The following is a 26,571-nucleotide window of genomic DNA, read 5'->3' as shown; positions in this document are numbered from 1 at the left end:
AGATCTTCCAAATGACGATGAGTGGTGAATCCTTTTAGCTACTAGTTTTTCCCTGACATTTCTAGACTGGTCCAGGGACATGATAAATCGTTCTCAACATGGACAGTATCATGCCAGAGTGATAAAAGGCGTCAGATGCCTGGTAACAACCCCACCTCACCAGCTACTTGGCCTATTTGAGGTTACAGGGAGGAATAAAGGAGACTGGGGCGCCGCGATCCAACTCCTCCCTACAGAGTCCAGACTCGCAAGCTCCGCGGGGTTCCCCGCTCAGAAGCGAATCTGGATCCGAGTTTTTTGCTCCCCGCCCCCCTTGCTTTGCCGCCCTCCTTCCATCCGAAGGCCACTCCGCCCCCTAGGCAGCCAGCGGACCACGCCCTTTAGGCGCCAAGCCCAACCCCTTTCAGGAACTCGCCCACTCCCGTCGGCCCCCGCGGGCTGCTCCCGTCTCCTTGGAAACGAAGCAGCCAACCGGCGAGGCGGCCTATGCTCCGCCCTGACGACGGCGCGAGTCCCGGCTGCGCCTGGGTGGCCTCGGGCCGTCGTGCAGGCGGCGGATGGCGATGCTGAAGGCCAAGATCCTCTTCGTGGGGCCCTGCGAGGTGAGGCCGGAGTCGGCGGGGGCGGTGAGCGGGGCTCGGGCGGGCGCGGGGTCGCCCGCGGGGCTGTGCCTTGAGCCTGGAGCCCCCAGGAAGTGGAAGCCCAGTCCCTCCGCGCCCACCCTGTTGTGCGCCGCTGGCCTCACCATGAACTCGGCGCCTCCAGACCTTGACCTGGCTGTACTGAGGGCGGAAGCCCCAAGGTAGTGAGTGGCTTTATGGAATTAGAGCCTAGATCTCACGACTCTCCTTTACGCCCGTGATTGTCTCTAGTGAAATATGTCTGTGGAACAAGAAAACCAGGAGGAAATACTGAACTATTACCTGGTCTTGGAACAGTTCGCTTTTAATGTGTGTGTGGTGGTCGTAGTGGGATTAAATCCACCTGTACTTCACACCGTATACAAGAATAAAATGTAGATGAACTAAAAAGTTAAATGTGTACAACAACAACTGTGGAAGTAGTAAACGAATAACTCTCCACCTTCCGCACTCATCAGGATTGCCTGGTGGGCTTGATAAAAACGCGGCTTGCCGGTCCTGGCCCAGAGTGCTGATTCAGTAGGTGTGGGAGGGACCTGAGAAGTTGCTTTTTGCTGATGCTGTTCGTGCAGGGACCACTCGCTGAGAAGCTGTATATATGGAAAGATGTTTTTAATCTTGAGACAGGGAAAGTCTTAAACACAACACAAAAATGAAGAAACCTTAAATAACAGCAAAGTTAAAGGCTGGGGAAAATATTAGCAAAATGCGCAACCAAACAAAAAAAGGATTAATAGGTAGAATATACAGGAAAATTTAAGAATTAGTAAAAAGAAAAAAAGAAAGAAAGGCAATTCAGTAAAAATCTAGCAAAGACTGTGCACAAGAAATACAGCTGACCAATAAATATGATAAATGCTCAGCCTCACAGCCACAGGAACACAAATAAAAACAAGAAGATGACAATTCGCCTATCAGATTGGATGAGAAAAGTTTAAAGGACTGATAACATTCAGCGTTAGGATGCTTGTGGGGGAAGGAGTACTTTAGGATTCTGTTGATGGGCTATAAATTGACAATGGGTTTTTTTGGAGATCAAATTACTAAAATTTGAAATGTGCATAGCTTTTAGTGTGGCAATTACATTTCTCAGAATCTACTGTAAAGACTAGTCCACGTTCCCCATGAGCAGTTTACAATATTGAAAAGGTGGAAACACCCTAGGTGCCCATTGATGAGAGAATGTCTAAATAAATTAAGGTACATTCTTACTTTGGAAGACTCACAACATTGAAACAAAATAAGCCAAGTCCATGTATACTGACACAGAGAACTCTCCAAGACAAACTATTAAATGAAATAGGCAGGTAACAAAATATGCTTAGAATTATGAAAAGCAAAACAAGCATAGATGTCCTTCATGGAAATTCTCAAACATACACAAGGGGAGAAAGAACAATGAACTCCTAGTATTCATCACCTAACTTCAACAAGATGTTTCTGGATATAAATACCTTCCTCTCCCTCGCTCCTTTTCAAATTTACCAACTTTTCTATTCCTTTAATATGCTGTGTCCATTCCTGCCCTGGTGCCTTTGAACTAGCTGTTCCCTCTGCTTGGATGTCTTGGTTGATTCATTGTCATTCAAATCTCAGTTTACACTTTCTCTGTGCAGCCTTCCCTGACCACGGAATTCAGCCTCTATTGCTTTATGTTTATCCTAGTACTTATCACTAAGCCACCTTCTTATTTATTCAGCAGCACCTGCCACAAGGTAGACACAAAAATACCCTATGGGTCTAACAGTTTCTTCATTTTCCCATAAGTACCCTCCGCCTTCAACAAATTGTTTTTAGCCAACTTGTATATATAAACTTTAAGGGCATAGATGAAATACATAAGTACACTTGTATAATGTTTCATGTATTAATGTAGCCATATACACATTTAAAGGTACATTAAGATAGTATTAATTTGGAAATGCTGTTTTATTCCATTCTTGCATTTCATGACGCGGTTTTATTCAAGCCCCTTTGATACCCAAATCATCTCTACGACTAAAGCCGCTTTTTGAATCCCGTGACAAAGCACATCATCTAAGTACTTTAGGATACAGCATTTTTTGAATCTGTGTATGATTCTGTTCCTGGAAATGTATTCCAGCCCCAATAACTCTTCTATAACATCAGGTCATTTGTTTTATTCATTCATTTTATAGATAAATATTCATGATCTCCACAACACTTAACTGTTATTTTTAAGTGAGGCCACTTCCTCAAGAAAAATTGCTAAAGCAGTGTTAAGGCCCTCTCCTCTTTCCCCCACCACCCACTTTTTTTTCTGATTCTGTCAAGTGACCATAAACCTCCCAAACTGGCATTGACTGAGTTTGTTCTGGTCAAGCAGTTCTGGCTCAAAGTAAGGTAACTGAGAGAGCAGGGCATAATTTCAGAGATTTTTTTAAAAGGACTCAAATGTAAGAGATTCCCTTTCTTCTGAGGAATTATTTGGGGGGAGGAAAAAACTTGTTTTATATTCAAGCATATACACTATTTGTTCCATGAACTACGCAAATATATAGACAAGGTCTGAAAAACAGATCATAATCGTTTCCTTGGGGGAGAGAACAGGATGGATGGAAAGATGGACACTTTGGGCAGAGGGACGAGGAGGGCTGTTTTTTGTGTTTTAAATAGGGATGTGTATTACTTGGGTTATCCAGAAGAGGAAACAGCCCTAGGTGAGAGTTTGGCACAACCAGCCAGGAGTCCCCAGGCCTGGGACCCAGCTCTGACTTTGAATTTCTGTGACCTTGAGGAATTCCTTTCCCCTCTCTGGGCTTCAGTGGCTTCCTATCTGTGACAAGCTGTGTTTTCTTAAAAGATCTGGAGAGGAGCGAGCAAGAAGAGAGAAAACACGATGTTTTCTGTGGTTCTCAGAGACGTTAACTGAAAGCCAGAGGGGACATCAGTGTGGGTAAAGCCACCCATCAGGACAGCCAGCAGTGAAATCTGTGTTCTGTGGGCCCCAGAGGAGGCTGTGCCCGCCCAACCTGAGACAGTCCTGCTGCTCTCGGGGTGGCCACGGCCTCCAGTCCATCACACTTGATCCCAGGCTGGCTACTGGAGGGCTCACTTACGGCTTATTTTTCTGCTCTTCAGCGAAGATCTTTTATTATCTTCATTTTCACAGAGTGGAAAAACCGTTCTGGCCAACTTCCTGACAGAATCTTCCGACATCACTGAATACAATCCAACCCAAGGAGTGAGGTGAGCCCCGAAAAATCTGCGTCCCACAGAGTCCCCAGCCATTGCCCACCCCCGCCTTTGGTGCTGGTGGCGTTCCCAGAGTGTAATGTTTCCTAAGTAGAGGTGCTGCTCTTGTTTTTATCTTTAGGATCCTGGAATTTGAGAACCCACACGTTGCCAGCAACAACAAAGGCACGGGGTGTGAATTTGAGCTCTGGGATTGTGGTGGCGATCCAAAGTACGTTTGAAGAGCATTTGTTCCATCAAATGAGTCAAAAATCAGCTGCCCGCCAGGCATCTTGGACTTGGGCCCAGTGTTCCTCCTAGCATGTGTTAGGGACTTGATCAATTACTGGTGACATGCATTGCTCTTGAAACTTTAGTGATTGGGTTATGATACAGTGAGAGATATTTCATCAATGATTAATACTAAGATATTATTTTTCAAGTCCACAGTTAGAAACCAGAACCACGTACTCTTCACTCTTTATCCTTTTCTGCCTCGCAGGTTCGAGTCTTGCTGGCCAGCCCTGATGAAGGACTCTCACGGGGTGGTGATTGTCTTCAATGCTGACATCCCAAGCCACCTGAAGGAAATTGAGATGTGGTATTCCTGCTTTGTCCAGCAGCAGTTTTTACAGGATACTCAGTGTCTGTTAATTGCACACCACAAACCGGGCTCTGGAAGTGATAAAGGAAACCCGGCTTTGGGTAAGGAGCCTGGAGTTCTCCTTTCTGCTTTTGTCTTAAATGCTTGGGCTTGTAGCGCTTGTAGATCCTCTTGCCAGGTGGCAGTGTGGTGAAACCTTTCTCTGTTAAATTATATCAAGCAAGACACAACTTTATTTTTGGATTTGGGAAAGTTAAACGAATTGGCTCCTGTAAGACCCAGGTCACCTGGAGTTAGAAATCGCCCCTCATGAAAAGTTCACGCCTAATTACCTCATTTTCCTTTTTTAAGTGCCACCCTTGAACAAACTGAAGCTGGTGCACTCGAATCTTGAGGATGACCCCGAAGAGATCAGGGTGGAATTCATCAAGTACTTAAGAAGCATAATCAACTCAGTGTCTGAGAGCAGAGACCGGGAGGAGATGTCAATCATCACCTAACCGGCCTTCATCTGGATGCTTCCACATCCCAAGTGATGTCAGCTTCTCTCCCAGTGCAGACCTGAAACCCACTGGCTGCTGCTGTTCTCTTGTCCCTGCGGCTGGAGAAGACATCTTCCTTATTTGCCCAAAGGTACCGGACAGCCAGGGAATTGACTTGTACCATCTGTTCTCTGCCCTTTGTTCAACTGAGAAAATCTTGTTGTTGAATCCTGATTCCTTTGCCTAGACCCCTCCAAAGAGCTGGAAAACTGAGGTGGCTTTTTTCTTTTCCCCATCAAATATGTCACGTTATAAAAATTGTGGACTTGTAACTGTCACAGCCCAGTGATACAACAGTGGTTTAATCACATGTATTGGTTTGAATATGGTTTTCATTCCTTAATCTTTACAACTCACCTAATTATTTTTGAAAAATATTAGCATTTATCCTCTCCAAGATTTTATTTTTATTGAGATGTCCTTGGTATCTGGATACCACATCACATCAGAAGGTGGAATACATATACATCTTCTAAAAAGCTTTCTTACTATTTTAGGGGAATTTAATTCTTAAATATTACTTTATGTAATACATGGAAAAACAACGTTATATTGTCATAACTCCTAATTTGTAAAAATGGTCAAAACATTTAATGCTCAGAATAACCAAATAAGGTGAGTTTACAGCTTATTATACAAGTGAGTTTGTTTTAATAATCTTAGGAATTATTGTTCATTCATAACTTTCATCTTTTATATAGCCAACCTGAAAATACATAAAATAGATCAAAATTTGATACAGGGGCTTTTCAACTGAGAGTGGGAGAAAAGTAGGGAATACTTAAGATGGAATATTACTCAAAAAAGAACGAAATAATGCCATTTGCAGCAACATGGATGGACCTAGAAATTATCATCCTGAGTGAAGTCAGACAAAGACAATGTCATGGTATCACTTATAAGTGTAATCTAAAAAAAAATGCTATAAATGAACTTATTTACAAAACAGAAATAGACTCACATACATTGAAAACAAACTTATGGTTACCAAAGGGGAAAGGAGGGGATGGATAAATTAGGAGTTTGGGATTAAGAGATGTCCACTACTATATATAAAGTATAAAAAATTAACCCCAAAATTATTTATAATAAAATATAAAACAGATAAGCAACAAGGACCTACAGTATAGCACAGGGAATTATATTCAACATCCTGCAATAACCTGTAATAGAAAAGAATCTGAAAAAGAATATATATACATGTATAACTGAATCACTTTGCTATACACCTGAAACTAACACAACATTGTAAATCAACTATACTTCAATAAAAATATTTTTTAAAGAAAGGAAGAGAGCTATGAATTGTGGAGACAAAAAAAATTAAAAAGATCCTTAACTTAGTCACATCTGCAAAGATGCTTTTTCCAAGTAAAGTATCATTTACAGGTTACAGGGAGTAGGACCTGATATCTTTGGGAGCCAATATTCAGCCTACCACAGATGCTGTTCACTGAGACATTCACGGAAGAGGAACAGGTTTGCATGGGGGCAGGAGGATGAAAAATGACTAGTTCAAGGTGATGCAACAAGTTAGGGACAGGGACAGAACTGGACCCCACGCCCCTACTCTTTCCACTGTCTTGTAACCGTGCAGATGGGTCCACAAGTGGACCTGGCTAAGAGTGTCACCCTTTGATACCGAACCTAGTAAAGCAGTAATAACCACAGCAACAAGAGCAGGGCAAATAAACATTTTTGAAGCTAAACCACCCAGAAAGTGGTCGGCAAGTATGTTGCAGATAGATACAGCATCATATTTCTTGAAACCAATCAAATGACCAAGTAGTATTCTGAAGCTCTATCTGTTGTAAAGAAAACTACAACTTATTCGCTTATATTGTAACTTGCATGTCCGTATCTCAACATGGTTTAGGGAGGCTCCTGGAGATCACTATATGTTTTCTGGAACAACAGAAGACCCTTACATCCAAAGCATAGGCTAAATTCCTATAACATCAAGTAGAGCTTTGCTGTTCTACTTTGCTTGTTCTCTTTAACTGAGAACATGTAAGAATTAACAAAAGACCAGTACTCCTGATATCCATGGAAAAGGTAGCTGCATTTCTACCACTGAAGAAAGTTATTCTAAACTATGGCTCCTCTGTACCTTGCCTCCAGCCTTCCCACCTGATTGTTGAGAACGACATGAATACTCTGGCCTCGGCTGACGCTTTCTCAACAAATGTACCCTTTCTGTAGGCAAGAAATGAAGGATTTCACGTTTACGATATGGGCCATTCTTCCCACCAAAGTTAAAAGCTAATGGAAATGTTGTGTCTGCCAAGTATTCCCACTTCAAAAGGAAAGTTCTTGGTGCTTTGATGTGAGCAACACCTCATCTGTCTTTTAAAATATGCCTCCTTTCTCTAAAGCCTCAGCACAGATTTACTCCATGCTTACAGCTCTTTGGATGAGGCATAATTATAGATCTTAGACTTTCAGAGTGTTGTGTAAAAAAGAAATAACTCATCCATTTTATATTTATAGTCTTACCAGAGTTTTGTGGTAAGTACTTGATGCAAGAACCAACTTTTCTTTTTTCATCTTTCGTGTGACTTTACAAGGCCCGGAAAGTATCTGGGCGTGAGTTAACCATACCACATAATGAAGTATTTTGTTCAGAAGAATAAAATTCTGATTTTATCAGAGTATGAGGAACTTGGTTTCTACTGATAGAAACCCATTTCAAATACTTTTCGAGAATATTTTGCAAACCCAACTACACTCAATTTCTCACCTTTTTAGGGATGCAACTGTTAAAAGCAATAAGTTGTGTCTGCATTTTTAAAAAATAGTGACAATGCCTTTAAGATATCAATCGTAAATGCGATGAAGAATAATCTAAAGAAAATCGTTACATATGAGACTAGTGGGAGACAGTAGGTGAGAGGTCAGATACACACACCAGCCAGTTAGCATGGACTTGATTCTGTTAGCCGTCTAAGAGGCCTAAGCAGAGCAGGGGCAATTACTTCAGTGGCCGCGTGGAGAACACACTTGAGAGGATGTCTGAAATACAGCACCGAAGATTGGCACGAAGAGAAAGGGCAAGAGTCCGTAAGTACTGGGGCTGCAAACATCGTGCTCGAGTGGACAAGCAGGGAGAGGCTGGGAGGATTTGCAGGTGCTCGAGGCGTGGCAGTTAATCAACGACTACATTTCCCATAATCCTTAGGGCAGCACCGCCCGCACCTCCCAGGGGGCTGTGCGATGCTGGCGCGGGGCGTCCGTAGAAACAAAAGAGGTAAACAGAGGGGAATGTACACTTTATGTTGTTTTATAACCAAGTTTCCCATCCTTCTTTTCTCTTTTATCTCTCTTCTCTGTCTCCAGCTCCTCTGTTCACCGGCTTCAGGGGCCCAAAATTACCTCGGGACTGGTCTCCTGGGCAACAACTCGACGTTACCTTTTTGGTGCCGCGCGACCAAAAGTGGAATGTGCCCGGAGACGCCTGGGAAATGTAGTTCGGCCTCCCGGAGCCCCCGCCCGGCGAAAGGCTCTGCCTCCTCGAGCCCCAGAACCAAGGGGTGGGTGGGTGGGAAGCGGAACCGGCCCGTTTGGAAGCCGTGGGGTTGAAGGCTGCTCTGCGTAGGGTCACCCGACGAGCCCGGCCCGTCTCCGTGGTAACCGCTGGTCGCGGAGGACTCTGGGAAATGTAGTTGGGCGGGACCGGCCCGTGCCCGAGTTCCGAGCTGCGGCCGTTAGCGGCGGCCGCCGCCATCAAAGCGATTTTGCGGCGTCCGGGCGAGCTCCTCCCGCTTTACCCGGCCTCGGGGCTCCTAAGCAGGTGGGCAGCCGCCCGGAAAGGGGGTGTGTTGGCCCAGGCCCTACCCACCCGCTGGGGTAGGTTACGGCGGGGATGCCCTGGGAATAGGTTTGGCTGTGGTTTCAGTAGACGCACAAGTTGAAACAGTGATAAGAAGGGAGATCTGAGTGGATCAATGGAACCTTTAGGAAGCATCTAGTCTAATCCTCTCTTGTTAGAGAAGGGGGGACCGAGGCCCAGGGAGAGTCAGTGATTTGCCCCAAATCTGCTCACGCCTTTGTTTTCAGCACAAAGTGTCTAGCACAGAACAGGCGCTCAAGCATTTGCAAAGCGTCATTTCGTTCTAAGACAAAGTGATGAAATACAACAAATTACAAGATGAAAAAAAATTTAAGTGGGAAGTGTACCTAAAGAGACTTACCAGCCAAATGCTGCCTGTAAACCTTATTTGGATCATGACTCTAACAACAGTTGTGCAATTTTTTACAATCAGGGAAATGTGAACGTTGACGATGTTAAGGAATCCGCCAAAGTAATTGTCCATGCTCTACTTAGAGCTTTTACATGATTAAAAGAATCAGACAGCTCCACGATCAAGTTTCAGAAGCTTCTGGGGAGAGGTAGGTTGGATTCAGAAAAACTACAATTTCTGGGATGTTCTGACGGCTTTTGAGAACAGCTAGACAGACTATTTGAAACCAGGACATTTAGGGAAATTGTCAGGAAATATGGTCATATCAATAGATCCAAATTATATTTACTTTAACATAATCAGAGTTATTTAGTTTTTAAAATAGCTATTTTATCCAAACTTGAATCAACATTTAATTTAAAATCATTAAGCTGTGCACCTTAAATATATATAATTTTAAATTCTCAACTATACCTCAATAAAGCTGAGGAAAATTTTTTAATAAAATTTAAAAACTTTACATTATCTTTGGAAACAGGATTATGAAGGATTTTCTTTTTGTACATCTTTATTAAACATTAACACCTGATTGTGTTTTGCAGGGAACAGATGTTGCTTTGTCATCAGAAAAGAATAATTTCAGGGGGTGGGTATATAGCTCAGTGGTAGAGCGCATGCTTAGCACGCACAAGGTCCTAGGTTCAATCTCCAGTACCTCCACTAGAAAAAGGGGGGGGGGGGGGGAAGAATAATTTTTAGAGAAATACACTGGGGTGGGGGAGAAGTTTAACAAGACATTTTCTAAAAAGAAAAAGCGAATGATTACCTTTATTTCCTTTAGAGCTCCCAACTTTCTTCATTGTCTCCAGAACAGGAAGTTTTCCACAGGGAGATGGCACCTCCACTGCCAGCATGAGAATTGCATCACCACCGCGCATCACCATCTTCAGCCGATGGAGACCCAGTTCAAAGGTGGATCTTGGGAGCTCCACTCGCTCCAAGCCATTGGTAAGAGGCAGCATCTCCTGGGGAGAAGATTGGTGTCTTCCATCCTTTTTCCCAGGCCTCCTGTGCTGAAAAGCAGGACAGAAAGTCACAGCTTACAGATCTTGGCTGGGAGCTGAGTGTCCCCTCTGACTAGCATGAGACATTAAATCCAGAACTCAGAGAGGTCCTGAGGTCATTGGAGGGCAGCAGAGAGTCTCAGCCATGCACAGGTGCCCCAGCCACAGCTGGGTGTCCTTCATTTGGTGAAGAATTACACCAGATGCAATACTAGGCTGTTCTGAGTTCAGGTGTGGTTGCTTTTTAGCCAAACCACACTCCACACTGTGGCTCACAGAGACCTTTACTGTCAGCGGCATAATCTTTTCTTCTTCCCTTCATGGGGCCTGTAGTCAACATCTAAAGGGAACCAGGGCGATCAAGCCACATTGTGGGGTGTATGGAGGCAGGGTCCTGCTCCAGGGAAAGGCAGGCTGTTGGGAATCAAGAGAACAGGGACCCGATGAGGCATCCACCCCAGCCTGAGCAGGAAACAGGCAGAGTGGAGAGGTGGACATGCTCCTGGCTCCTCCTCCACAGAGGAGTCATTACATCGCTGCTTCTGTTTGCTGTAAATTCTCAGAATTCAGTACATTTCTCTAACAGGACCAGACACGCTCATTGCAAAGCCAAGTAACACCACTAGGGGGTTGCTGCTTTAGATCTGCAGTGCCCACTGATCTTTGCATAAACACAGGGAACCAAGGTTTGACCTCACCGATTTGGACGTGTCCACACTTATACCAGGGGAACATCAAGTCCCTTATTGTGGGAGTGTGGTTTGACTGAAAAGCTCCCAAGATGAAATTAGTAGCACACTGGACAACTTCTAGAGTCTCCTGTCACTGATGGCATCCGTAGGACACGGAGGTAGGGGCGACATTCATCTGGCGCCACCTGAGTGGGTGGATAGGTTGCTGAGGTATTGAAATGCTCCTGGATTTTTAGGTGAGCAGCTGCTGCCCTGTGTCTCCGAGTGCCCACCAGCCACTTTGGCCACCCCAGTGACTCCTCGCTGACCCTCAGGGTTTTTCCAAAGTCCAGCATCTAATGGTTTTCATCAAGTCCTGCAGGAGGCCTCTGGGCCTCTGCCTCTAGGTCTCCAGATGAGACCAGCCTCTGTTCTAGTTGGTGAAGTGTTTCTAACATCCTCCCTGACCTTAAGCTTTTACACAGCTTCACTGCCCTAGCCCACGCAGGACAGCTGCGCAGCGTAGTGAGTGCTGGAACCAGTGGATTTGGGTCCTGGCTCCACTGCATCCCAGCTGTGCAACCTTGAGCAAGTCCTTTAACTTCTCTGAGCCTCCGTTTCCTCATCTGTAAGCATCAGTATAATAGGTGAGAAAGTACTTGGTAAATGACAAAGTACCCACATGCAAAAGTTATTTTTTTAAATTATTGTTTACAATGTGTGTGAGTTCTTTGTCCAAAGCCAGACCGTCCCCTCAAATCCAGCTTTCTTCCCTCTGCCTCAGCTCCTTCCTTCTACCCTTTCTTTCAGTTACCCAAGCTTCAACCCCCTGTGGCCTCCAAGGGATGCCCCAGGACTCTTGCTCTTTGCGGGTCACTAACCCTGGCCCCTGGGGCAGCTGCCTCAGCCACCTGTGTAGCACACCCTCTTCCTGTGTGGCCAGGAGAGCTCCGACGATTCTCCCCAGACTTCTCAGACATCCCCTCCCGTCACCCCACTACCGCTTCAGCCCCCTGCTTCTTCCTCATCTTCTCCTCTGGTTTATAAAATAATAATTTAGGGGCTTTTCCTTACAATACATGTTCAACGATAAAACATCTGGAAAACACAGATGTGCCTAAAAAATGAAAGTAATTCATAATCTCACCATATATATATAGTACCTTATAACCTGCTTTTTAAAAGAAATGTATGCTCCTTAAAATTCTTCCGCAACCTCATTTTTTCATTGCTGTGTGATATGCTGTAATTTATGTAACCAGTCCCCTGTGGTAGGCATGGGTTTTATTTCACTAGCCTTTTTTTTGCACAGCAAACAGGGAATATCTGGATTTTCTACATATGACTTCAGCTGGTGACCTCAGGGGTGAGGACCAGGAATGCAGCTCAGATCAGGAACATGGCAGAAAAGAGACCCCCACGGGTGACTCACGCAGACCCCAGGGCAGGTTTGCAGGCACCAGAGCTGGGGGACACCTCAAAATGTTCCAGGACCTTAGACCAGCATCAGGGAACCTCCCAGAGGGGAGGCTGAGCAGCAGCCCTGCCCCAGGGAAGAGTTTTGAGCAGAAGAGAGAAGCCACGGAAGTGATGAGAGTGACCAGAACTTGTCCCCCATTGGAAAAGTTGTCCAGAAAGAGACCCCACGGATGTAACACGCATGGCTTTAGTTTCTGAGCAGACCCACCCCTCACTCCGCATCAGAGCCCACACAGGAGAGAAGCCCCACATGTGAGCATGTGGAATACACTTCCAGATCACCCAGAACCCGGCAGTCAGGCCGACTGTGTGACCAGGTCAGGAGGGTGCTATTTTCATGGGAGAAAAGTGAGCACATGAGAGAAAGGCAGAGGGGCAGGGACCACCAGGTCGGGGTGTGTGTAAGCTGAGGGGCACAGCCGGGAGGGCAGCCTTCTGGAAGCCCAGTTGCCAGCACAGGCCTTCTCCGTGTGGCTTTGTGACCGGCTGCACGTGTGCCCCGTGGCTGTGGATGGGCACAGGGACCTCCTCACCAAGCCACTTAGCTCTCACATTAGTCCCCTGGCCTCCACTTTCGTCCCCTTTTGGGGCACTTTTCTATCACCTCTGCTCTTTGTTAAAAAACAATACATTGTTTTGTCTTACCAACAAAATAATATATGTCCAAGTTTTGAAATATGTATAAACAAAATGAAAAAAATGTAGTCATCTACCAGAATCAATTCCAGAATCACTGGTAATGCATTTCTAGCATTTCGTTTCTTATCTGTGTGTGTGTATATATATATTCTCACATAAACACACACACACACACACACACACACACACACACACACATTTTCTCAATAATTCAGGTTTCTCTGAAAAAAAAAAAAGAGAGAGAGAGAGAGGCAGGGTACCTCCTGGGGTTCACAGCTACTTGCAGCCCGGACTTCATTTCACCAGGCTTTCCCAGCGAGAACCCAGAGCCCGTCCCAGGCCTGTGTGGGACACAGGAGCAATACCTCTTTCAGCCACCAGAGGGGGATGCTTGCTCACGCACATCTGTCCCAAAGCCGCCTGTCGGGGGCACCCTCAGGTCAGTTCTTCAAGCACCAGAGGTTTTCTCCTTGGTCGAGGCGGCTCCTGTGGAGCCACCCGCACTCAGTCCTAGCTTTATTGCTCACTCTGCTCACTGCACCTCTTGGAAACCTCCTTGGTTCCTGAGGGAAAAGGACAGAACGCACATGCTCACTTCCACCACATCTGCTCTAGTTTGATGAGACCTTGGACAGCTGTCTCCTCGCGGCTGGGCCTTGGGCTTGGGGAGGGGGATAAACTACACAGCTCAATGCCTCCCTGAGATGAACACTCTTCACGGCTTCCCATTGTTCTTAGGGCCGGTCTGAGCTCCTTCTGAGGCCCCGGATGACCTAGTCCCTCCTTGCCCCGCTCCATGTCACACACCCTGTCCTCCTCACATACACGGCACTGGCCCTCTTCTGGCTCCTTCCACTTTGCTCGCCGCCCACAGACCTCGCAGTGCGCTTCTTCCCAGCACACACCAGGCTGATGGTTATTCTTCCAGGTCTTACCTGACATATCACTCCTTCCCAGGAGTCCCCCTCAGCCCTGCGAGTCTAGGTAAAGATTTTCCTCTGTGCTTCCATGGGGCCCAGTACCTCCCCTTTCAAAACGCACAGTATATCTGATCACAGGCCTCCTTCTAGAAGAGAAGTTCCATAAGGGCAAGACCATATCTGTCTTCTGCACATGCAGCCCCAGCACGAAGGACAAATTCTGGCCCTCCACAGAGCTCAGTAAAGATTTGCTAAATGGATGAACAGACGTGTGAACAAGTGAATGAATGAGTGTGCCCTTCCCCATTCCCCAAAGTGAAATTTACAAGAGCCAGTCCCCTTCTCTCCTTCCATCCCCCTTCCATTCCCACTTCACCAGGCACATCTCATTGTCCCCAAAGCCTCTGGAAATATCGTCCAAGGAACAGTGGTGCTAAAGGACCCGTTCTCTCCTTGTGGCAGGAAGACAGTGGGATCAGGAGTGAGACAGAGCCAGACCGGCTGTGCCACTTGCCAGCTGTGTACAGAATTTATTTACAAAGTGGAGACCAGGGGTACTACACCCGCAGGGAGCCTGGAGAAAGCACACACTAGCCCATCCCGAGGGCCGCAGTCGTTAGATCAGAGTTCCTCCCTCCATCCCCAGCTCTCTCTGAGGCTCCCCCTGCAAAATCTCAGGACACAGACACTCCTGCAGTCTCAAAGTGCTGCTGCTTTCCTGATTGCTCTCTCTCATCCCCAGGGTTGCCTGAGCCACTTGGGGCTACACCTCCTTGTCCCCTGTCCTTTATCCCAGCACTGATAACATGACAGGTACAGAGTAGAGTAGATGCTCAAAAGATATTTGTTGAATGAAGGAACGAATGGACTAGTTACAGCAGCATCCCTTGGAGCGTGTCCGCCAGTGGTCACATGTAATAGCGATCAGCAGCCTCCTGATGGCCAGGTGGCCTCCTGCCCACTGGGCAGCACCAGTCACAGGTGGGCAGTGGAAGACACAAGGCCAGGACTTTACTGAAGGGCAGGAAGGAGGCGCATGAAGAAACATCTCGGCCCCTTGGAAAAGGAAATTGCCAGAGCCCCGGACCCAGGCTTCTCCTCTGCATGGTACTAGGTCCCCCAGCAAGCGGACCCCAGGGATCGTATGTGTGCAGCTGTGGCCCCCCACAGGGTGTCTGTCATTCTGTAACTGGTGCCAAAAGTGCAAGTTCCAACAAAATCGTTTTCTAAACTTGCCCTTTCATCATGTTTTTCTCTTACTCGACATGTGCTCTGAGGCCCCTCTGACAGTCCTCCTCAGGCCCCCATGTTCCCCCCCATGTTTCCTGAGGTCGGAGCCCCCCCCCCCAAGAGTCCCCTCATTCATGACAGGCACCCACCCTCCCTCCAGTCAGAACACCTGGGTCATGAACGAGGCCTGTGTCTTCTGAAATGACCACCACCCCCAAGTCATTACACAGAAAGGATTTAGCTCCAGGATGGCTCACCCGCTGTTGGGTGAGGGCTGTTTTCTCGGAGCGCCTGTACCCTTGGGAGGATGTACATTTTCTCAGTGTGATGTTCTCAAGGCTGAGCTTCTGATTTGCACTCTACCTGCTTCACTTACACTCTGCAAGTTCTCACCTCTGTTAGCTGCTCACTTCACTCTGAGGATTTTCCTACGTTGGCACTATTCATAGAGAATCTCCAGTACGAATTAGGAGATGAGTGGAAGTTTTCCCTATTCAGAATGTTCAGAGATGTCCTCTGCTGTTGAACTCTTTGATGTTCCATCAGAGTCCGGTCCAAATGTTCGGCCACGTGTATCATGCCAGTGGAGCGAGGTTTGGGCTTAAGAGTCTGTGGTTCCCCAAAGTGAGATCGTCAGCATCAAATCCCCAAAGCCTGGCCGCTGAGGAGCAGCGGTCCTCCCAGGACGGCCTCCGCAGGGGTTCTGCTTTGGCAGAAAGACGGAGCGTTGGTTTGACAGCATGTCCCTGGCCCTGGCCTCACACTGTGACAACACCACAGGAGACGAGTGTCACCAGCCCACAAAGCTCTGTGCCTGACAAACCCTCTAGCCTCTGGCTGTTGTGACTCCAGCAGCAAGAAGAGGAAGTAGCCCTGGGTGAACCCTTTATTCCAAGGCAGGTGATGAGGGAACCATGTCTGAGCACCTGTGGTCATGGCTCACATGCAGCCCCCCCAGGAATGCAGCATCCCTCCAAATGCTGCCTGGCCCAAAGCCACCTCTTCCATGAAGCCTTTCTGGAGCTCTGCAGGCCTGCACTGGGGCTCCCACCCAGTGCTCTGCTCACCAGGTCCACTGCCCCGAAGACCCATTTTACACCCCTGTAATGCTCTGGTCCTTCCTGACCTCCTTATGCTTTTTCCTTCTTAGACAGACTTAAAGGTCTTTGAGGAAGAACCACATCTTGTCGTTTGTTTTCTCCACAGCGCCTCTGAACACCAAGCTCGGGACGACTTGTGGATGGTGTGTGGCTGTGGAGACACCGCTGTCAGTGCAGATGGATTTGTGGTTCAGGGCAGTTGCAGTTGGTGATGTGTTTACCTTTGAAGACGCAGCCTGCCTTCCCTAGGATGGTTGTTGGCTGTCTTCTTCCAGGCCACACAGGAAGAAGGTGACAGTCCTAATTGCCACCCCTCCCCCAACACCCCCCACCACCACCACCGGGAAGCCAGACGCTTGGTCCCCATTGCCTGGGCGCTGCCTGAGAGGCACTGTTGGCTGCCACACCTTGTGTGAACCTTGGGAGTGACCTTGAGGGGGCAGGCAGGGAAAGGCAAGAATCAGCATGTTGGAGAGCTGGCCGGTGTCCTGGTTAAGGCTGGCTGGCTCAGGGTCCACCCTCAACGTGAACTTGGAGCTCTTTGAGGGCAAGGCCTATGTCTGAAGCATCCTGCACTCCCAGTGCCTCACTTGACATGTGGCACATAGTAGGTGTTCATCTGGCACGGTGTAGGTGATCGCTCCTGAGGAGACCAGCAACCAAGGAGCATTTGTAGGCAACCAGGAAAACAGATGTTAAGGACTGTCCTGGAATGTGCCCCTGGGTCACCCCCGTGATTACATCATCCTTTTGGTCCATGGCAAAGCTCTGGGTCAAGCACAAAAAGCAGAAATGTCCCTTGTGTTTTGTTAGCTACAAAATCTGGCTCTCCTGCAAAAAGGGGGACAAATTCTCTGCATCTATTTGTGCAGGAATTTATAGCCTTGGCGCTCTCTTCTAAATGTCTTTGAAAGCTAGTAAGTTAGAAATGTTCTTGGTGGGGAGACAAAGGGCTGGTCCCTAGGGTTGGCACTGCCCTAAAGAACTGCATTTCCTGGGAACCCAAGGCTGCATCTAAATGGGTTAACGTGGTGAAGACGTGAGCAGGTCGTTTAGGGTTGAGGAGAGAAAGGGAAGGCCCTTCCAGCTGCCTCTCTGTCTGTTTACTAGAGGCTTGCGGGCTCACACTGCCGTCTCTGGGCAGGAGGACAGCTGTTCACTGGGTTTTTGGGCTGCTCTCTGGGAATTTGATGGCTGGAATGTCGTTAACACTGGGTCTCAGGAATACCTTCTCTAAGGACTGTCCCAAGACCAAACAGAATAAGAAATAAAAGAAACAGGTAGAGGAGCTGAAATGGCCAACCAGGGGAAGGCTCCCGGGAGAACAAGTGTCTGGGGGGCAGGGGACTCCGAGCTCAGCACTCCTAGGGAGCTGGCAAAGGCCTGTCCAAAGAAGCTGTTCCAGAGGCTTCTAGGAAATTGCTTAAGAAACTAGGTCTGAAAGGAAAGCTGTAAAGAGCTTTATGGTATGTAAAGTCACCCCCCAGCCCCACTCCTCCTACGGAGGACACCAGTGGCCCTCCCCCTCAGAACAGCCACGCCAGCTCTTGTGATGAGCGCCAGCGAGCTTGTCCCCCTCCCAGGGGCTTGGGCCCCCGTCACCGAGCGTGTGAGAGACCCGGACAGTAGCTGTAGCGAACGTGCGCTTAGTGCTTCGCATGCAGTGTGTCATTTCATCCTCCCACAAGCCTTGAAATGGGATGTTTCTATCCTCAGGTTACCAATGAAGAAGCTGAAAGGCAGAGAGGTTAAGTAACTTGCCCAAGGTCATGCATCTAAGAAGTAGAGGTGCAAGGGTTAAAGTTAAGGTCTGCCCCGTGCCCTGTGCTTTTGAAAGTTCTAGTTTTTCCGTTGCAGGATTTTTAATTCCATTTGCTGGAATGGCCAGTCCATTTTCTGTCCCTGTTACATGATCATCTTGCAATAGTCCTTCCTGCTTCTACAGTCTCTTCTGTGGCCTGTCAAAGCGGCAAAATGGTTTCTAAGAGAACAAGTCCAGTAGGTACCGAGCGCTCCCCACCCCTATTAAAGCCACGTTCATGAGAAATGCCCAGCTTTCTACTGGCAGTCACTGGAATTTCTGCCGTGGGAATTTGGGGGAAGAGTCTGAGTCCTGGCAGGCTCAATCTGTGATTATGCCCTGCGTTCTGTAAGTCGAGTGTCAGGCAGAACAAAGCAGGAACATCTTATTTCTGCTCCACCCTGTCTGGACCACAAACAGCGACCTGAACAGCTGGATTTGGCCGAGCCTCAGCTCTGTCTGCCAGCCGGGCTCCTCTCCCTGTCTCCCAGGGGCATCCGCTGAGATGGGGCTGAAATGGCCAGAATGGCTCTTTCACTCCTGTCTCTGGTGCCTCCGTGTTCGCCCACATGGTATCTCTCAGGAGAGGAGCCTGATCTTACAGTGTTGCCCTGGGCTCCGGGAGCCCGCTGTCCAAGCTCTTCTCCACTGCGCTGTACCTGTCCCAGCCTCCACCTCCCCTTCTGTGGGGAACAGCCTCATTCAGTCCCCACTGCCAGGTGGCTGTGTTGTATCATGTGACCCTGTCTCCATCCCCCGCCCCACATGCAGGTCATGGGACCAGGATCCATATAGGGTGGCCCACACCTTTTGAAGTCACTTGGCTCAGACATATAAAGAAAGCCAGTCAGACCAGTCAGATTCCCCTTTTAGGAAATCTGAACCCCCAAATCAGACAGGATGGACAGCCTGTGACAAGCTGTCACAAGGGCAAGTAGGGCCTGGATGAACCACTGTGCTGAACAGGATGATGGTGAAGGATAAACTGGGAAATTGAAGAAAAACAAAAACAAGCGATGGCATGGAGAAAATGCACTTACAGTTGGGGGAACAGTGAGCCTCTTTTGCAAGAAGATAAAGGAGGGAATGACCAGAGCAGAGCTGGGACTCCATGAAAGGCAGAGAGAGGAGCCAGACCTGGAGCCGCCTGTTGCCCGGAGCTCCCCAGGCCTGCCTTGCCCCTGGGAGTCAGTCACTGCAGTCAGCCTGGTACTTACTCCCTTTGCTGTCTGTTGGCTTAGAAGTAGGCATGTGACTTAGTTCTGCTGACAAAACTTAGAGGGAAATGGCTGGGGGACCTTCTGGGAAAATTTTTGTTTTCTGATTAAAAGAGAGAGAGTAAAGAGGCCTGTCCCTTCTTCCCACTTTGGACATGGATGTCTGAGATATGATACTTGGAGCTGTAGCAGCCATTTTAAGACCAAGAGGCAACAAGATCAAGGGAATAAGCCAACATACCAAGGTTGGCCGACCAGACAGACAAAAAAGCCTGGGTCTTTGATGATACTGTTGAGCCACTATACCTATCCTGGAACCACCTACTTCAGTCTCTTTGATCTATAAATTAAATCCCTTTATTTTCTAAGCAGATTTCTGCTATTTGCAGCCTGAGGCCTTCTTAACCAGGACAGCACTCCTCTGAACCTCTCCGTCATCAACTCCTTCCAGCCCCATGGCTCTTGGTATACCTCCAAATGGAGAACCAGCCCAAGTGCAGACACTGGAAATCTTACTTATATGGTAGGAAATAAAAGTCAAGACTTGTCACAGCCTACACAGGCGAGAGCTCCAGCTCCTAGTTCCAACTCCTAGGGCCTCCAGGGCACCAATGAGGAAAGAAAGATTCAGGAAAGTTCCAGACGTATGAGCGTGAGTCTTCAAAAATGGGGCACAGTGATGAATTTTAAAACAAATTAGTGGGGTAGGGGGGTGGGCAGTGCTGATCCCTGGGATGCAGAGCCTGAGCACAGGCGGGAAGCCGTGGAAGAGCGGCACATTGGCAGGGGCAAGTGGTGGGCTGGGTCGGGTGAATTCTAGAGAAGGAGGCCAGTGTCCACAGCAGGATTTGATGAGCCCCAAGTACTAGCTGGAAGGAGTTTAAGGCAGCTAGAACTAAACTGGTAGAAAACTAGGCCTTTTAGTTACTCTCCAGCCAGCCTTAGCAACATTTTGTATCCTCTTAGGAATAAGGTGCCCTGAATTGTGGCCAGTCCCCACTTTCTCCATTGTTTGTGTCTTTTCTACCAATCCCTTTTTCGCTACCATTTCTTCCTGTCTTCTCTAAGCACAGCCAGGAGCCAGAAATGCACAAGACCTGATTCTCTTCTCCCTCAGTCGGAGGACGAAGGTAGTGGCCAGCAAGGATGTCTTTTAGGAGACTCGGAATTCTAGGCTAGGATAAGGAGTTTGATTGGGAGGAGAGAACTCAGTCGGTTGATAAGGACTAGATTAAGCTTTCTTCTCATCCAGCTTTCATCAAGCAGTGTGTTTTTTGTGTTGCTTCAACTCAAGAAAATGTGCCTGATCCTTCCCTTGTGACATGAGAAGTTGAACTCAAAAACTCTAGCCCTTCCTCTTTAAATTTCTAGTTTTAGATATAAAACAGACAGAAACTGGCATCCTCCTGATGTATCCTACAAATACAAATTATCCCATTACATGCAGAACTTGAGAAAAATCACCAGCCCATTTCCCATCTCAAAATAGTCTTCAGCAGTAAAGAGAAGCGGCCCACAGAAGTTCCTCAAGTTAATGGGGCCCGAACACAGATGAGTTGCAGTCATATTAGAAGTTGCAACCTCCAGATCCTGCCAGTAAGCCTCCCCTGCCTCAGTGCAGTCTTTATTTGCCCTCCTCGTTTTAGGGAGTCCTGCCCCCGAAAGCCAGAACCAGGCCGACTCTGCTGTTTGCCTGCTGTATTATTCATTCATTCAGCAGAAATGTACCAGATACCTAGTAGAATTAGAAGTTAAGCTTAGAAAAGCAAGGTTAACATGGGGAAGATAAGTCACGAGAGACAAAAAAATTCTATAGATAAACAGAGAAAGAAATGAGCTTTGATTCAACTGGAAGGAGCAAAAAGTCTGAACCCCTACTCAGTGCAATTAATAAAGCCTGAATCTCCTCCCCAAAATTCCCCGTGTATCAGTAAGGATTCTCTGCAATCCAATAAGGAAAAGAACTGAAGGCATTTCCTCATTCTCCATAATCAAAGTTTTTCTCCAGAATGAATTAGCCTGATTACTGGCTAAAAGCTCTCCTGCAATCTTTACAACAAGAGTGTTTCTTTCCTGTGCGTTCGCCCAAGATGAGAAGGAGCCCCGCTATCCCCGAGTGATTTTCCACATTGGTCGTATTCACAGGCTCCCCTCCAGCATGAATGATCTGACGTTCAGTACGCCCCACGCTTCCCCTAGACAGCTACCCGCATTCACCACGAATGCCCGCGTTAAGTCCCGAATGAATTAGCTGACATTGTCTGAGGCTGGAACTCTGATTGAAGGTTCTTCCTCATCCATTACGCTCCCAGGGCTCCTATCTGCTTTGAAATCCCAGATGTCTAATTAGCACACTGAGCACTGTCTAAAAGCATTTGCACATCCATTACGTGCATATGGTTTTTCTCCAGTGTGAATTCTCTTACGCTGAATGAGCTTTACTTTCCTGAAAGCCCTCACATTTATTGCATTTGTAGAATTCCCACTGCATGTGAATTGACTGATGCCATGTGGTGTCAGAATGCTGACGGATGCCTCCCACAAACCAGGACTGTCTCCAGGATGAAGGTTACCATGTTTGGTAGGATGGGAGCCCTAGAAAAGTTGCCTGTATTCATAACAAAGATGTTCTCTCTATGAGTACTGTAATATTGAATAAATTCTGAATTCAGTTCTAAGATTTGGCCACACAGTTTATTTGTGGGTTTTCTCACTTCTAAAAAGATGCCTACAGACTTGTACACTGTTCCCTAATTCATCGTATTCATGGGATAAGGTCCCCGATGGTTCTCTAGGATGTCCTTACATTCACAGACGTCTCTAAACTCGGACCCGGTTAGTATCCCACAGGGACATTCTCAGCGCATCCACCTATGAGTGCGCTGATGCAGAAAGTTCTCGCTCGGGCCAGACTGTTGTTCTTGGTCCCGGGCTCACAATATGAAATTACAGAAACTGTAAATTTCAACCATTGTCTCTCAAAAGACAATCTCTTGGACTGAGAATGAAAGCTTTTGGGAGATTTGATGGTAAGTGCCTTATTCACTTTTTCTTTCTTAACCTAATTTTGGTCACAGTGAGAAGGTACCCATTAAAAATGCTCCCCTTCGCTAGTGACTGGGAGGGAGCTCGTTGGCAGTTACAAGGAGGCTCTTCCCACCCTCTTTCCTGATCTGAATGCTGGTCAGATGGGTGGGTTCACTTTGTGAAAATCCCGAAGTGGTATACTTTTTTCAAAGTTTTCTTAAAAATCACTTCCCCGTCCTCCCAGGCAGCCCCAGGGCCAGTTCTAGCAAAAGAGATGTAAGCAGAATTGGGCTTCTGAGAAAACCTGTGACAAAGTGCAGACTCTGGAGCAGGAACCTTTTGCCTTTCCCCTACCTGCCCCCCTTCTTTCTGCCCGGATCCTGGACATGTTGCCTGAAGGTGCGGCAGCCATCCTGTGAGCACGTGGAGGAGGGCCACGTGCAAAAGATGGTACTGTGGCACTGTGAGACAAAGGACAGTGCCGGGCCTGGTGGCCTTGAACGTCTCACCTCCGGAATTTTCACTGTTTATAGTCTAGTGGGCGAGAAATGATTCATATTTGACTGTGAGTAAGGCTGGGCATCTTTTCCTACGTTTATTGCCTCTTGTTTTATTTTCTGTTCGTCTTTCCCTTTCTTCCTTTGCAAAACATCTGTACTCATTGAAGATGTTAGCCCTTGGGGTGTCAGATGTGTTGCAGATATCCTTCTGAATTGGCATTTGTCTTTTGAGTTTGCATTTGTGTTTAAACCAAACACGGGTTATTGCATTTTTATTTTATGGCTTTGGAATTTTCTCTAATGATTATACATTTCCCATTCCAGAACTGTTAAAATGTTAATCCTTTTTAATGGTGCTCGTATGGCTTCATTTGATTATGTTTAAATCTTGGATCCAAGTGGAATTCGATACCATGTAAGGAATGTAATGAAGGGAGAATAATGTAATATCATCACAACCTTTATTCTGTTTATTATGACGTCAGGGATCGCACAAAGTTTCCTTAACACAGATAGCATTTTAACAATATCCTTATTTTAAGCACTTGTCCTTTTCCTCTACCGAGTATTCCTGGAACCATTTTGTAAGAGAGTCATATTTTCTCTTAATAACTACTCATATCCAGAAACAGCATCAAACAAGTTATGGTTCTAATAAGTAGGTCATACAAGCAAAACCAGAAAACTCTGGATGGTCTTTAGTATTAGAAAAGGGTAACATTATGTTTCAAGTCCTATTACACGGCCATATGTGCACTCAGGATGACTATTTTCAGGCCTCAATGTACTGTGAAGTCTTCACAAAGCACAAACTATTCTATCTAGTCTGAAAATAGCCCTGTCTCTGACAAAAGAACAGATATAACGTTAACAATTGAGCTTCCCTTTTTGGAATTCAAGAGAGTCGTGAGGAAATGATGTGTAAGATCTAAGCCTCTTCTTAAAATAAGCTTTCCAAAGAAAACTGAAATGATTCTATTTCCTTTGATAAATTTCCTTGAAATAAACAGGAGCATTCAGAATAATTCCATTGGTCTTATATAGCTGCCTATGATTTTAGGTTTTTCCTAAAAATAGCTATTATAGTATTTAAAGGCCTCATTAGGACATTAGTTTTGAGTGCACAAGAGAGCAAGTCTCTCAAATCGTGCCTTTTATTCATCTTTTCTTTGCTGCATAAATGCTTGATACTGGTGTAATGAACATTAAAACGAAATGTCTGGAAAAATATGGACCCAGTAAAAATTAGCATCTCCAGGAAGTCAGAATTTGTAAGAGAAAAATAAGATCTGATGTAAGTGTAAAAAAAAGATACGATATTGGCTGCATGTGGTGACTTCCTTCCAAAGAGTACAGTATGGAACGGAGGCAGGGAAGGAACTTCACAGCGGAGAAGCCTGACAAACACTGCCTCGGCCAGGTGAAGGTCAGCGTCAACGGTGATTAGACATGTCAATAGTAGGTACCCATATAGGATGTGATGACTGTGGCACTTTGCCTCTGTGGTCTTTATCCTCAAAACCCATAACCCCAGTTTAATCATGACAAAAACATCAGACAAATCCCAACTGAGGGGCATTCTACAAAATACCTGATGCCTCAAAACTATCAAGGTCATCAAAGACAAGGAAGGTCAGAGAAACTGATACATCTAAGAAGATGCCTGAGAAACATGACCACAAAGTATAATGTTGTGTTCTAGATGGCATCTTAGAAAAGGACATTGGGTAAAAACTAAGGAAATCTAGACAAAGTATGACATTTACTTAATAATATATTAATATTGGTTCATTAATGGCAAGTGTACTGTAAAATGTTAGTAATAGGGGAGACTAAGTCTGGGGTATCTGGGAATTCACTATCTTTGAAACTTTTCTGTAAACTTAAAACTATGCTAAAATAAAAATTTTATTTAAAAATAAGCTGAAAATACACAGGTATTAGAAGAGGTCACTGATGATTACAGACAAGATGACATAGACATGGTTTTCTCTGTTCCTCCCACTAAGTCCAGCCCGACATAATGCATAACCTTATGAGAAGACTCTGAAAGGTGGAGAGAAGAAGTACTATCTAAGGACTTTGAGCCTCAAGGAATGACACAGCAATGAGGGGCCCAGGTTTTCTTTTTGCTTTCTATATATCCTGGACTAGCACAGAAGAAGCCTGTGACCAGAAAAGCCAATATGCACAGATGAAAGAAAAAAAGCCCCCATCAAGACTGCTCTCTCTAGCCAAAGGACCAGGAAAGGAGCAGCCTATCAGGACAAACTTTTTTGACATTGTCCACCCTACTCCAGACAAACACCATGGGAAAAAAACCACACCCCACCTCAGAATCAGTAGAGATGGAGTGTGATCTAAGTCTAGACCCTCCCCTCACCTGGTAGTAATGGAGTAATGGGGTTGTTCCTCCCCCTCCCCACAATGTCATCAGAGACCAAGTAGGGAGCATAAACTTTCCATCTCTGCATTGGGATAATGAGGCAGCGTCCACTTTGCCCCACCAGTATAGTGTCAGCAGAGCCTGCTTAAAACAGAACTTTCCGGGGTCATCATCTCATCCAGGTTGTACGGAACCAGGTCAAAGCACACACATGAAAACCACAGCCACAAAACCCACCAGTAAAAACATAAACACCATGGAGTTGATGATGGACAACAACAGATTTACAGTATTTAGGAAAAGAAGCCACCACAACCATCACCATGACACTTGTCACTCCAACACTCCACTGAAGTCTCAGACCAGCTGTAAGTGTGGGTGAGGCTCTGACCCATGCAGTCTTGGGGCTTGATGTCCCACACTGAGGTACTGGCAAATATAATTCAATCTCTATGAAATTCTAAGTGGAAGTCCAAGGGATCCAAAGCTTGGAAACTCCATAGTCCCACTAGAGAATTCTACCCATATTTGAAGAAATACTAACACCAATTATACACAATCTCCAGAAAGTAGAAGAAGGAGCACTTTCTACCTTATATTATGAGGCCAGTATTACCACAACATCAAAACCAGACAAAGACTAGAAACTGATATTCCTCATAAACACAGTTGTAAAATATTCAACAGAATATTAGCAGATTGAATCCAGTGCTATATAAAAACAATTTCACATCACAACCAAGTCAGGTTAATTCCAAAAATGCAAGGTTGGTTCAATATTTTAAAAATCAAACTATGTAATCCATCATACTGACAGGCTAAAGAAGAAAAGCCACATGATCATATCAACTGATGTAGAAAAACATTTGTCAAAATCCAACACCCATTCATGATAAAAACGCTCAGCAAACTTGGAATAGAAGGGAACTTCTCCAATCCAATAAAGAGCATCTAAAAACCTACGGTACGCTATACTTAGTGGCTTAGTGGTGAAAGGCTGAATGCTTCCTTCCTAATTCTGGGAATGAGGCAAAGGTTTCTGCTCTCACCACTCTTATTCAATATACTGGAAGCCATGACCAGTGCAATAAGGCAAGAACAGGAAATTAAAGGCATACAGATTGGGAAGGAAGAAATAAAACTGTCCCTATTTCCAGATGACATGATTGTCTACCAAAAAAAAAAAAAACCCTCAAAAAATCTAGAACAATTTTTTTAAAAACCCTAGAACTAACCCTAGGTCTCAGAATACAAGACTAACATACAAAAATTACAATAATACATGTACACAATGATAACAAATAATAAACATCTATTAGAATGATTAAAACGAAAAGTACTGATAATAGCAAATACTGGCAAGAATGCAGAGAA

The 26,571-nt window shown here is 46.0% G+C and overlaps 1 protein-coding gene and 1 long non-coding RNA gene across 7 annotated transcripts; both read left to right on the top strand.

The window, feature by feature from the left end:
* The first annotated feature begins 446 nt into the window (after positions 1–446).
* On the top strand, positions 447–6,271 carry IFT22 (intraflagellar transport 22). 3 transcript variants are annotated; one of them, XM_010952726.3, is made up of 5 exons: positions 448–602; positions 3,775–3,851; positions 3,979–4,068; positions 4,339–4,541; positions 4,792–6,271. In XM_010952726.3, exons 1-5 carry the CDS (start codon positions 558–560, stop codon positions 4,938–4,940), a joined length of 564 nt encoding a protein of 187 aa, XP_010951028.1. In that variant the 5' UTR covers positions 448–557; the 3' UTR covers positions 4,941–6,271. The 3 variants fall into 3 exon arrangements, with proteins under 3 accessions (XP_010951029.1, XP_010951028.1, XP_074201953.1); XM_010952727.3 differs by lacking the exon at positions 3,979–4,068 and having other exon boundaries at positions 447–602; XM_074345852.1 differs by lacking the exons at positions 448–602; positions 3,979–4,068 and adding an exon at positions 676–802.
* Positions 6,272–8,315: 2,044 nt separating this feature from the next.
* On the top strand, positions 8,316–23,269 carry LOC141573878 (uncharacterized). 4 transcript variants are annotated; one of them, XR_012500265.1, is made up of 4 exons: positions 8,316–8,828; positions 9,245–9,371; positions 10,005–10,171; positions 16,373–23,269. It is a non-coding gene; the product is annotated as an uncharacterized LOC141573878 (long non-coding RNA). The 4 variants fall into 4 exon arrangements; XR_012500264.1 differs by having other exon boundaries at positions 8,516–8,772; XR_012500263.1 differs by having other exon boundaries at positions 8,518–8,828; positions 10,033–10,171.
* The last annotated feature ends 3,302 nt before the right edge of the window (positions 23,270–26,571 follow it).

The sequence above is a fragment of the Camelus bactrianus genome, chromosome 18 (assembly GCF_048773025.1).
Source record: "Camelus bactrianus isolate YW-2024 breed Bactrian camel chromosome 18, ASM4877302v1, whole genome shotgun sequence".
Classification (NCBI taxonomy): domain Eukaryota; kingdom Metazoa; phylum Chordata; class Mammalia; order Artiodactyla; family Camelidae; genus Camelus; species Camelus bactrianus.
The sequence above is the reverse complement of the archived record's forward strand: the minus strand, read 5'-3'. Positions and strand labels throughout refer to the sequence as shown.

Coding starts and splice junctions, on each gene's coding strand:
- IFT22 (XM_010952726.3), top strand. CDS start 558: ATGGCGATGCTGAAGGCCAAGATCCTCTTCGTGGGGCCCTGCGAG. Junction 4,069..4,338: donor GATTGTGGTGGCGATCCAAA/GTACGTTTGAAG, acceptor TCTGCCTCGCAG/GTTCGAGTCTTGCTGGCCAG. Junction 4,542..4,791: donor TAAAGGAAACCCGGCTTTGG/GTAAGGAGCCTG, acceptor TCCTTTTTTAAG/TGCCACCCTTGAACAAACTG.